The sequence below is a fragment of the Portunus trituberculatus genome, chromosome 49, assembly GCF_017591435.1.
Source record: "Portunus trituberculatus isolate SZX2019 chromosome 49, ASM1759143v1, whole genome shotgun sequence".
Lineage (NCBI taxonomy): Eukaryota > Metazoa > Arthropoda > Malacostraca > Decapoda > Portunidae > Portunus > Portunus trituberculatus.
The window spans coordinates 18,805,709-18,818,208 of NC_059303.1; the positions used below are offsets into that span (position 1 = coordinate 18,805,709).

The 12,500-nt window shown below is 41.7% G+C and overlaps 1 protein-coding gene across 5 annotated transcripts in view; it reads right to left on the bottom strand.

Moving 5' to 3' along the window:
* Nucleotides 1–12,500, bottom strand: part of LOC123499216 (inactive phospholipase C-like protein 1) — a 153,057-nt gene that overhangs the window by 35,062 nt on the left and 105,495 nt on the right. For all 5 annotated transcript variants that reach the window (XM_045246966.1, XM_045246965.1, XM_045246962.1 and 2 more), the window contains exons 8-11: nucleotides 11,285–11,378; nucleotides 8,690–8,893; nucleotides 2,852–2,969; nucleotides 14–185 (exon numbers count right to left, since the gene is read on the bottom strand). In XM_045246966.1, the coding sequence (XP_045102901.1) occupies nucleotides 14–185; nucleotides 2,852–2,969; nucleotides 8,690–8,893; nucleotides 11,285–11,378 (588 nt within the window). The remainder of the gene's footprint in view (nucleotides 1–13; nucleotides 186–2,851; nucleotides 2,970–8,689; nucleotides 8,894–11,284; nucleotides 11,379–12,500) is intronic.

Here is a 12,500-nt window from a genome sequence, read left to right on the forward strand (position 1 = left end):
CAACGTCACTCACCTTCAGGATAATCTTGTACTTGAGGTCTTCCGGCGAGAGTTCCGTGAGGGGCTTCGGCGAGTCAGGCGGGTGCACGTAGAGGTAAGAGCCAAGCAGGGACTTCAGCAGGCGGGCCATTACCTTCTGCTGCTTCACGCTACAGTGGTTCTCCAAATGCACCACCACCGGGTAACTGTAGAGGCCAGTGGGAGAGAGTACTGGGTTAGGTTAGGTTAGGTTAGGTTAGGTCGGGTTAGGTTAGGTTAGGTTAGGTTAGGTTAGGTTAGGTCGGGTTAGGTTAGGTTAGGATGGGTTAGGTTAGGTTAGGTTAGGTAAGGTCTGGTTAGGTTAGGTTAGGATGGGATGGGTTAGGTTAGGTTAGGTTAGGTAGGTTAGGTTAGGATGGGTTAGGTTAGGTTAGGTTAGGTTAGAGTAGGATAGGGTAGGTTATAGTTAGGTTGTGTAGGTTAGGTTAGGTTAGGTTAGGGTTAGGTTAGATTAGAGTAAGGTAGGTTAGGTTATGGATAATAAAGTTGTATATATCTAGGTTAATTTCTTAGGTTAAATAAAGCTTGTTGGGGTTTTGAGATTGTTTGTGTGTGTACATATACAATTTTACATCTATAATCTCTTTCTACCTTTTTGTGATTTAATCTTGGAGGAAACTTTTTCATAGTAATCTTCTTTTTATTTATCTATTCATCTATAATTTCACTTTTTTCTTTCACCTATCTTTTTATCCATTTATAATTTCTTAGGTTAATTAAAGTTTGTTGGGGTTGTGAGACAGTTCGTGTGTGTAGTGGGTTAAGTTAGGTTAGGTTAGGTTGAAATTGGTTGGGATTGTGAGACTGATTGAGTTAGGTTAGGTTAAGATTTGTTGGGGTTTATGAGACTGTTTGTGTTTGTGTGTAGTGGTTTAGGTTAAGTTAAGTTAGGTTAGGTTAAGGTTTGTGGGGTTTACGAGACTGTGTGTGCAGTGGGTTAGGTTAGGTTAGGTTAGGTTAGGTTAAAGTTGGTGGGGTTTATGAGACTGTGTTTAGTGGGTTGGGTTGGGTGAGGTTAGGTTAAGGTTGGTATGGGTTTGAAAAATGGATAGCTAGTGTTTTTCTTTTTTCTGTGGATGTTTGGAGTGTGTGTGTGTGTGTGTGTGTGTGTGTGTGTGTGTGTGTGTGTGTGTGTGTGTGTGTGTGTGTGTGTGTGTGTGTGTGTGTTCTTTTTATGACCGCAAAATTAATAGAAAAAAGTTAAGAGAATCAAACTCAATTTTCACCTTGATTATAAAGGATATGTTCGTCACGTCAAGAATAGCCAGTGTGCATGTTTTTGCTTTTATCTTCTAGTTGTTAGGAGTGGTGCGTAGATAACAACCATACTTCACTTTTAAAAGAAATCAATAAAATAAAAAAATAAACTTAATCGATTGACATATACATTTTTACATCAATAATTTCCTACTTTTTTTTGTAATCTTGGAGGAAAATTTTTCATAATCTTTTTTTTATCTATTTATCTATAATTCTATCTTTTTTCTTCAGCAATCTTTATTCATCCATTTATAATCTTCCTTTTAAAGTTCCGAACCTAGAACAGTGGTGTAATTTTAGTAGCGTACGTGAGAGGGTAAGGCAAGGTAAGGTAACAGGAGGGAAGCTGCATGAAGCCATAAGACCGACATGAGACACTCCCTCTACAAAACATTCCTACTGAAGAAGAAAAAAAGAAGAAACAATGGTAGTATTCACATTTCTTTTATGCAAGAGGGGAAACTGGACAAGGATAAAAAAAAAATGAAAATACAAATAAAGAAGAAATAAAAAGAAAAAGAAAAAAAAGGCCTACTCAGATGCCAGTTCCCTTACAGATCAATAGAATCAACCGAAAGAAAGGGAGAAACGTCTTGAAATAGTTGAAGTAGTTGTAGTAGAGAGGGTAGTGGAGACGGTGGTGGTAGTGGTGGTGGTGGTGGTGGTGGTGGTGGTGGTGGTGGTGTACAGAATGAAAAGAGAGAGCAGCAGCATTTGAGTACATTAAAGAGGCACCAGTGGGAGACAATGGAGGTACTTAAACAGACCAGCAGCAGCAGTCCCCCCTACTGACGGAACAGCTAGCGTGGTAGTGTCAGTAGACGGTTGTGTTAAACTAAAAGCAATATGTATGGAAACAGACAGACGTGTATACATGTACGAGTATAACTGAAAAACAACAACAACAATAACAACAACAACAACAACAGCAGCGACTCACAAATAAGAATAGCAGAAAATAGAGAGATAAAGAACAAGGAATAAAGTTAGCACACAAAACAAACAACGAAAACTAAAGTGAGATAGATGAAAAACAGACAAATAAAATACAAATGCAAAAAATCTCTCTCTCTCTCTCTCTCTCTCTCTCTCTCTCTCTCTCTCTCTCTCTCTCTCTCTCTCTCTCTCTCTCTCTCTCTCTCTCTCTCTCTCTCTCTCTCTCTCTCTCTCTCTCTCTCTCTCTCTCTCTCTATATATATATATATATATATATCTACCTACCTCTCTCTCTCTCTCTCTCTACCTCTCTCTACCTGTCTCTCTCTCTCTCTCTCTCTCTCTCTCTCACAAAATCTAATATTACACATACCTTCACAGATCCCTTTCCATTTCTCTCTCTCTCTCTCTCTCTCTCTCTCTCTCTCTCTCTCTCTCTCTCTCTCTCTCTCTCTCTCTCTCTCTCTCTCTCTCTCTCTCTCTCTCTATCTATCTATCTATCTATCTATCTATCTATCTTAAACCGCTTTCCTGCCTCTAAAACTGATCATTTCTTCCCTTTCTGTCTACCTCTCCTCTCCCACACACTGCCTTCCGCCACCTCAAGATTACTCACACGGAGAAGTCAAAGGAGTAGGTGGCGATGGCATGGATGACCTCTCTGAAGGGGATCTTGGAGGTGAGGGTGTTGCCGTGGTACACAAGAGGCTCCTCCTGCCCGTCCCACACGTCCACTGCGGGGGAGACAAACGAAGGCATAAAGAATAAATGGGAATAGGAAAGTAATGATAATGATGGGTTTTTCTTCCTGTGTTTTCATTTTTTTCTTTATCGACAATGGTTTAGATAAATTTATGGAAGAGAATGATAATGGAAATACATCAGGATATTTTTATAGAGACATGATGTAGGAAGTGGCTTTTTTTTAATTATACAGTGGTGGATTAATAGAATAGACTCAGTAATAAGGTGAGGAGGTTTATTAGAAGGTTGGATAAATTTATGGCGAGCACTACAGGTGGGTATACGAAGGGAGGTTTGATGCAGACTGTCACGTGTAAGATTGATGGTTTCTCGTGTCTTTACTTATTTTCTTAATCCGTTCAGTGCTGGGACGCATTTTTTTACCATGAGTTTTGAGTATAATTAGACTATCTTATTTACATTAGGAAGGGTCTATGGAGGTTTGAAGATTAATGGCTAGGTTCTTCACTGTTTTAATCCCACATAAGTATTTGAAGCTATATAAAATCACCAAATAGTAAACAGAATAAGCGAAAAATGAAAACGCGCCCTGGTACTGACGGGATTAATTAAGTTTTTTTTGTGTGTAAGACGGGCTCAGGCTAATGACTTAAAAAAAAGGTAAAGAAAATACCTTACTGAGGATGTCAGTCCCTTAAGGATAGAAGCAGAAGGATTCACTAAAATTAAAGGAGAAGTGTCTTGAAACCTCCGTCTAGAAAGTGTTCATGTCACAGAAAGAAGGAAATGGCATAGAAGCAAAGGAGTTTAGGAGTTTACTAATAAATAAAAGGATCAGAGCTTGTTCTTATGAATTGCTGATTAGACAAATTTATGCACGAGAAAGTTAAGTAGAAATAGACAGATTTTATAGAGATCCTGTCACGTGTTGGTCAGATAACTTATAACAGACTCCCTTTCTTTCTTATATTACGTCATAAAATCTACCGACGAGGATCAAATAGGTAAAATGAGTTAAATATTAGACAAATTTATGAACGAAAAGTTAGGTAGAAATAGACACAATTTATAAAGATATTGACACGTATAGAGATGATAGCTTATAATAGATTCAATTCCTTTTTAATATTAGGTCATAAAATTTACCTACGAGGATCAAAATAGCTAAAATGAGTTAAATATTAGACAAATTTATGAGCGAGAAAGTTAGGAAGAAATAGGCAGATTTTCTAAAGATACTGCCATGTATAGGGATGATAACTTACAACACATTCCCTTCCTTTCTTGTATTAGGATCAAAATAGGCAAAAAAAAAAAAAAAAAAACATAGGTAGGTTTAAAACAAGGACTGCCATTTGTGAGACCTGATAATTAACAACACATTCCCTTCCTTTCTTAGATTAGGTCATAAAATTTACCTACGAGGATCAAAATAGGCAAAAAAAAAAAAAAAAAAAAAAACAGGTAGGTTTAAAACAAGGACTGCCATTTGTGAGACCTGATAATCAACAACACATACCCTTTTAACACAGGAACCGAAACATGTAGACCTAAAGACGTCTTGCTAATTCCCCCTTGTTTTCCCTTTCCTACCAACATCCAAGGGAGGAGTTAAGATTGGACACAGGAAGTAAGGCAAAGGACGAACAAGAAGTGGGCGAGGCAGTTTGTGGAGAAGTGCTGGTTTTAATATATAGTTTAGGAAATGTGTGAAGTTTGTGAGGGTTTGGTGAGGAAGAGTGGTGAGAGAGGGTAGTGAGAGTCGTGTTAGTGTGGTGGTGTTGAGAGAGAGAGAGAGAGAGAGAGAGAGAGAGAGAGAGAGAGAGAGAGAGATGCGTGATGGTGTTCGCGTGAGGGTTATGTGTGTTGGTGGTGAGGGGAACGAGACAGAGAGAGAGAGAGAGAGAGAGAGAGAGAGAGAGAGAGAGAGAGAGAGAGAGAGAGAGAACGGGAGAGAGAGAGAGGGAGAGAGGAAGTACATTAATCAAGGACAGAGAAAAATTTTTGACCTACAAACTCTCTCTCTCTCTCTCTCTCTCTCTCTCTCTCTCTCTCTCTCTCACTCACTCACTGCCCAGTAAACACAAGCTCCCCCTTATTCCCCTTCACCCCATTACTCTCCCCTCAAACATCTCTCCCCTCCCTCCCCTTCTCCCCTCTCCCCACTCCCCTCACTTCCCCTCAGTCTCCCCTCGAAGGCCGCTGTTCATACACTTCCCCTCTTCTTAAGGCTCCTGTGAGTGTAAAATTAATAATGTGAGAGAAGGTGAAGGTTTTAATAGTTCATTGGGATTGGTCAGGTGGTGGTGGTGGTGGTGGTGGTGGTGGTGGTGGTGGTGGTGGTGGTCTGTTTGTTTTTGTTTATTCAAGTTTATTTAGTTTTTTTTGTGTTTTTTATCTTTAATATATCTTGTGTGTGTGTGTGTGTGTGTGTGTGTGTGTGTGTGTGTGTGTGTGTGTGTTTAAATTTCAAGTCTTTTTTTTTTGTGAGTGTGTAAAGAATGCGCTCTCTCTCTCTCTCTCTCTCTCTCTCTCTCTCTCTCTCTCTCTCTCTCTCTCTCTCTCTCTCTCTCTCTCTCTCTCTCTCTCTCTCTCTCTCTCTCTCTCTCTCTCTCTCTCTCTCTCTCTCTCTCTCCAAACTTTAATTGATCTTTTTCTCAACACTCTCTCTCTCTCTCTCTCTCTCTCTCTCTCTCTCTCTCTCTCTCTCTCTCTCTCTCTCTCTCTCTCTCTCTCTCTCTCTCTCTTTCTTACTCCAATTTCTTCTTCATTATTTTTCCACTCCTTCCATTTCTCCTTCCTTTCTTCCACTCCTCTCATTTCTCTATTTTCACCTTTTTATCATTAATTTATTTTCCTCTCTCTTTTGTGCTCTTCCTTCTTTTTCTTTCTCTTGTTTATTTTCTTTTTCCCTTCCCCATATTTGCGTTTTATTTTCCTGTTTTCCTCTCTCTCTCTCTCTCTCTCTCTCTCTCACTTTTAAGAGATGGAACAAACCTTTAATTAAATGTCCAATGAGAGAGAGAGAGAGAGAGAGAGAGAGAGAGAGAGAGAGAGAGAGAGAGAGAAATGAAAGACAGACATACAGACAGACAAACAGAAATAAAGACACACACAATGGCACGTCTCTTTCAAGTTGATGCATTTTTTATTAAGCCTAATGAGATGACTTCTAAGGCCTACAGCTCCCCCTCTCTCTCTCTCTCTCTCTCTCTCTCTCTCTCTCTCTCTCTCTCTCTCTCTCTCTCTCTGCCAAGTTACACCCTTATCCCTCCTTTCTTGTCCCTTTTTCCCTCCCTTTTTATCTCCTTCCCTTCTTATCTCTCTCTTATCCTTGTTTATCTCTCTCTCCCTGTCACTTCTCTCCTTCCTCCATGCATCCTTTGAACGTCTCTCTCTCTCTCTCTCTCTCTCTCTCTCTCTCTCTCTCTCTCTCTCTCTCTCTCTCTCTCTCTCTCTCTCTCTCTTCCTTCGTCTCTCTCTCTCTCTCTTCTCTCTTCTCTTTATGTATTTCCCCTATTCTCTTTTTTTCTGCTCCCTCTTTCTTCATCCTTTCTCTCTTCTCTCTTCCTCTTCTGCTTCTCTCCTTTCCTTCATTGCTTCTTCTTGTTTCTTTTTTCCCTATTCCTGTTTTCTCTCTTCTTTTTCCTCTCTTTTTCTTTCTTATCTGTTTTTCCTCCCTTCACTTCTCCGCCTCTTTCATCTTATCTCTTTTTACTCTTTTTTATCTTTCCTTCTCTTCCTCCTTTATCTTTCCTTCGGTATATCCATTCTTCTTTTCCATTTATATCCCTCCTGTTGTTGTTTTTCTCCGCCGTTTCTCTCTCTCTCTCTCTCTCTCTCTCTCTCTCTCTCTCTCTCTCTCTCTCTCTCTCTCTCTCTCTCTGTTAGATTAGATTATGCTAGATTGAGTTAGGTTAGGTTAGGTTAGGTTGGGTTGGGTCAGGTTAGGTTAGGTTAGGTTAGGTTTGGATTAAGTTAGGTTAGGTTAGGTTAGGTTAGGTTTGGATTAAGTTAGGTTAGGTTAGGTTGGGTTGGATTAGGTTACACTTAAGTCATGTTTACTTCAGGTTGGATTACGTTTTTTTTTTTTTTTTTTTTTTGTCTAAGTCAGTCAGTGTGGAAAGTCAGCTTCACTCCACATAAGAATCTGAGGAAAGCTTGTTTGTAAAAGTTTAACCTGACGATAATATTTCCGTATAGGAGGCAGAGGAGGTGGTGGTGGTGGTGGTGGTGGTGGTGGTGGTGGTGGTGGTGGTGGTGGTGGAGGAGGAGGAGGAGGAGTAAGATGAGATGATGAAGGCAAAAGTTGGAATGAAGAAAGGAAGAAACAGGAGAAAGACGAAACCCTGAAGGAAGAGGATGATGAAGAAGACGAGGAGGAGGAGGAGGAGGAGGAGGAGGAGGAGGAGGAGGAGGAGGAGGAGGAGGAGGAGGAGGAGGAGGATGAAGAGGAGGATGAAGAGGAGAAGGAGAGAGAGAGAGAGAGAGAGAGAGAGAGAGAGAGAGAGAGAGAGAGAGAGAGAGAGAGAGAGAGAGAGAGAGAGAGAGAGAGAGAGAGAGAGAAAGCAAACGAAGAGCACTGGTAAAGACTGATAACGCTATGAGGCGAGGCATGAGGGAGTTATGAGGGTGTAAGGCACAGTATGAGTGGCTATGAGGCGCGAGACACTGATGAGGATGAGGTGAGGCGTGAAGGAGGAGGAGGAGGAGGAGGAGAGAGCAAGAGGGAGAGTAAAGAAACCTGAGGAAGGGTGAGAGGAGAATATGAGAGGAATGAGAGCAGCAGGCGATTACTTTGAAGATGATATAGAGGGGTGAAAAGACAGTGAGAGGAGAGTGAGAGGAGAGAGAAAGAGAGAGAGAGAGAGGAGTGAGAGAAGGAGGATCTAAGGACAAGGGGCTTCAAGGGGAGAGTAAGAGAGGGAGATTGTGTTAGGAGAGAGAATGCACACTGGAAGATACAGAGAAAGAATGTATAATGGAAAATAAATTCGCTACTGGACAGAATTAATGTATAGGAGAGAAAAAATATCCATAATAAGAGACAGAAGGAGATTAAATGTTTAGCTGGTTAGATTAAGCGAGGTGAGGTTAGGTTAGGTTAGGAGGAGGAGGAGGAGGAGGAGGAGAACGAGGACGAGAACGAGAAGAAGAAGGAGGAGAACGAGGAGGAGAACGAGGACGAGGAGGATTAAGAAGAGGAGGAAGGGAAAGAGGAGGAGTATTGTAGGATGAACGTTTTTTACACACACACACACACACACACACACACACACACACACACACACACACACACACACACCGGTAGCTCAGTGGTTAGAGCGCTGGCTTCACAAGCCAGAGGACCGGGGTTCGATTCCCCGGCCGGGTGGAGATATTTGGGTGTGTCTCCTTTGACGTGTAGGTGCTGTTCACCTAGCAGTGAGTAGGTACGGGATGTAAATCGAGGAGTTGTGACCTTGTTGTCCCGGTGTGTGGTGTGTGCCTGGTCTCAGGCCTATCCGAAGATCGGAAATAATGAGCTCTGAGCTCGTTCCGTAAGGTAACGTCTGGCTGTCTCGTCAGAGACTGCAGCAGATCAAACAGTGAAACACACACACACACACACACACACACAATACCTACTACACATACAAATAAACAACCACAAGCCAACACAAACCCTCAAACCCACCAACACACAAGACAGCCACCAACACTAACTCTTAAAAACCCACCAACACACAGCAAAACCACCAACACTTACCTTTAACACAGCGACAGCCACACGCGAGGACCCTGATGTAGCCGTCGACGCTGGAGGGGCCCTTGAGTTGGTCCTCCAGCAGGTAGGTGTTGTGGCTGGTGGACACGAAGTAGTGGACGAGAGGTTGGGCCATATCCTGACACACAACGCGGTGGGCGGGGTCAAACAGATCACACTCCTCACTCATAAGATAGCGAGTGAAGCCTGGTGATGAGAAGACAGTGGGAATTAACTTTCACTACCATTTCGTTGTAAGTTAGTTTTTTTTTTTTTTTTTTTACCTTTAGCTGCAGTTATTATACACAGAGTTACAAACAGATTTATTGAGGTGGTATCGAGTTAACCCCTTCAGTAGCATGACGCGTTTCCATATTCATTCTGCTTACTATGTGGTGATTTTATACAGCTTCAGAAACTCATGTTGGGGATTGGAATAGTGAAGACTGTGGCCATTAATCTTCTGACCTCCAAAGACCTTTCCCAATGTCAATAAAATGGTCTAATCGCACGCAAATCTCAAGGTGAAAATGTGTCCCAGTATTTAAGAGGTTGAATGCAGAGTTTTTCGACCTAACTTTTCTTCTCAGTGTGTTTTTCTTGCATCTTTAACTTTCACTCTTTCATTCTTTTTTTTTATGTAAGATGGTAGAACTGGACAAGGGCAACAGAGGACTAGACAAAAAAGGCCCACTTAGAAGCCAGTCCCCGAGTAGGTCAGAGAGAGAGAGTTAGCTCCTGTGTGTGTTGTTTTTCTTGCATCTTTAACATTCACTCACATTTCGTAGTTTTCTTTTTTATGTAAGATGGAAAAACTGGACAAGAGCAACAAAGAGGACTAGACAAAAAGGCCCACTTAGACGCCAGTCCCCGAGTATGTCAGAGAGAGTTAAGTTAGCCTGAAGAATGGTATAATTGTCTTGAAACGCCTCTCAGGTCATAGGAAAATGGAAATACAGAATCAGGCAGAGAATTCCAGAGTGTAGTAGAGAAAGGGAAGAATGACTGAGAGTACTGGTTAACTTGCATTAGAGAGTTGGACAGAGTAGGGGTGAGAGAAAGAAGAAAGACTTAATGAGGAACTGTGCCAGCTTAACGAGGGAAGGTAGATAAGTAGGTAGAATACGTGCGTGTGTAGGTTAGATTAGCAAGGTGTTGGCAGAGAAAAAAGGAGGGCAGGAGGGGAGGGATAATGGGTAGTAGGTAGAGGGAGGCAGGGAGCGTGTGGAGGGAGAGGTGCAGGGGCGTTGCTAGGAAAGGCGTAGAGAGATGAATGAAGGGAGGACTGGAAATGATGAAGACGAGGTGGTGTGAATGTCGCTAGGATGGAGGTATGAAGAATTACAGGACGGTGAGAAGGAACGAAGGAAGGAGAGAAGGAAGGAGAGAAAGATGGAGAGAAGGAAGGAGAGAAAGAAGGAGAGAAGGGAGGAGAGAAGAAAGGAGGGGATATGTAAGCGTGGAGAGAAGTGATGAGGAGGGAAAGAGAGAGGAAGGAAAGGGAAAGGAAAGGAAGGAGTGCGCTAATATAAAGATAGATGTGAAAGGAAAAGGGACAAAAACAAGAAAAGAATATGGTCTTAAGTGAACCTTTGATTTTGTTGTTGTTGTTATTGTTGTTGTTGTTGTTGTTGATGGTGGTGGTGGTGGTGGTGGTGGTGGTGGTGGTGGTGGTGGTGGTGGTGGTGTTGTGGGCTAGAAATCTTTACGTAAAACAAAAGCAAGGAAAAGAAACCACTACAATACGTCGTAAACCAACAAAGACACACACACACACACACACACACACACACACACACACACACACACACACACACACACACACACACACACACACACCCGGTAGCTCAGTGGTTAGAGCGCTGGCTTCACAAGCCAGAGGACCGGGGTTCGATTCCCGGCCGGGTGGAGATATTTGGGTGTGTCTCCTTTCACGTGTAGCCCCTGTTCACCTAGCAGTGAGTAGGTACGGGATGTAAATCGAGGAGTTGTGACCTTGTTGTCCCGGTGTGTGGTGTGTGCCTGGTCTCAGGCCTATCTCAAGATCGGAAATAATGAGCTCTGAGCTCGTTCCGTAGGATAACGTCTGGCTGTCTCGTCAGAGACTGCAGCAGATCAAACAGTGAAACAGACATAAGAAAGAAAAGAGGAAAACCATCATAGTAACACACTGAAAACCTACAAAACAAACACACGTAAGAACAACAAAGTAAAACAAAAGAAACAATGGCGAACAGTCACATCTATTACATCACAAAACTTCCTCTCCCTCACTGGCGACTTTTCAATAAACCTTTTCATTTGATTTATCTTTTATTTATTTCCTTACCTTTTTAGTTGCCCTTGCCCAACAATCGTAACAAAAAAACAAAGCACTTTAACCCATTATGAAACCTCAACAAAACAACAACTATAATAAACAACACACACAAAAAAAAAAACATAAAATGAATAAAGACAATTGGTACAAAACTCTCCCTCTCCCTTACTCTCCCTCCCTGCCTCCCTCTCCCTTCACGTAACAAAAGCCTTATAGTGTGTCCCTTGCCTCCCTTGCCTTCCTTGCCTCCCCCGCGGCTCACAATGGACTCAACTTACCGTCTATCAGCATCTGTCTATTCTTCCTTGCTTCGGGCGCCGGTTCGTATTTCTCAATAGTTTCAATCACCTTCTCTGTCGTCAGCCCAGCCATCTGTGGAGGAGGAAGAGGAGGAGAAGGAGGAGTATTAGAACGCTTCATAGCAAAGTCTCGGTCGTTTATAGTGGTTTAATGCTACGCTGGCTCCGTGAAAGGGAATGTTTACCGGGGAAGGGAATGTAGTGGTGGTGATTTGAGTTTACTCGTCTTGGTGAGGCTGGCTGGCTGGGGAATGTTTTAGTATTGATGTTAAGGCTTTTACTAGTGTTTCCTTTTGGTTCTTGGTGGTGCTTCGTCGTGTTTAGAGACGTTTGTAAGGTTTGGTAAGGCTGGGAAATGTTTTAGTATTGATGTTAAGGCTAATAATACTGTTTTCTTTTCGTTCTTAGATGTGCTTGGTAGTGTTTAGAGACCTTCAATTGCTTATAAGGTTTAGTAAGGCTGGAATGTTTTAGTATTGACGTTTAGATTCTTATTTAATGCCTTTTTTTGTTCTTGGTGGTGTGTGGTTGTGTTTAGAGACGTTTATCAGTTTAGAAGCCTTGGGAGTATTTTAGTATTGGTGATGTTAAGGTCTTCAGTAACATTTTTTTTTTTTTTGGAGGGGCCCGGTGTTCTTGGTGTTGTGTAGTCGTGTTTAGAAAAGTTGATCAATTTAGAACCCTTGGGAGTGTTTAAATATTGGTGATGTTAAAGTACTTCAGTAACGTCTTTTGTGTCTTGGTGGTGTGTATTCGTGTTCAGAAAGGTTTGATTATTTAGAAACCTTGAGAGTATCTAAATATTGGTGATGTTAAGATGTTTAGTAACGTTTTTTTCATTCTTGGTGGTGTTTAGTCGTGTTAAAAAAACGTTTATCAGTTTAGAAGCCTTGGGAGTGCTTTAGTTTTGGTTTCCAGTGACGTTTTTTGGTTCTTGTTGATGTAGTAGTGTTTATAAACGTTTTTTGTTTAGAATGTTTGGGAGTGCTTAAATACTGGTGTTGTTAAGGTCTTCAGTGACGGGTTTTGGTTCTTGGTGATGTAATTGTGTTTAGAAACGTTTACTTGTTTGTAAAGTTTGTTAAGGCTGGGGAGTGTTTTAATATTAATGTTCAGGCTTTTAGTAACATTTTTTCCTGGTTCTTGTTGATGTAGTAGTGTTTAGAAACGTTTTTTTATTTAGAATGTTTGGGAG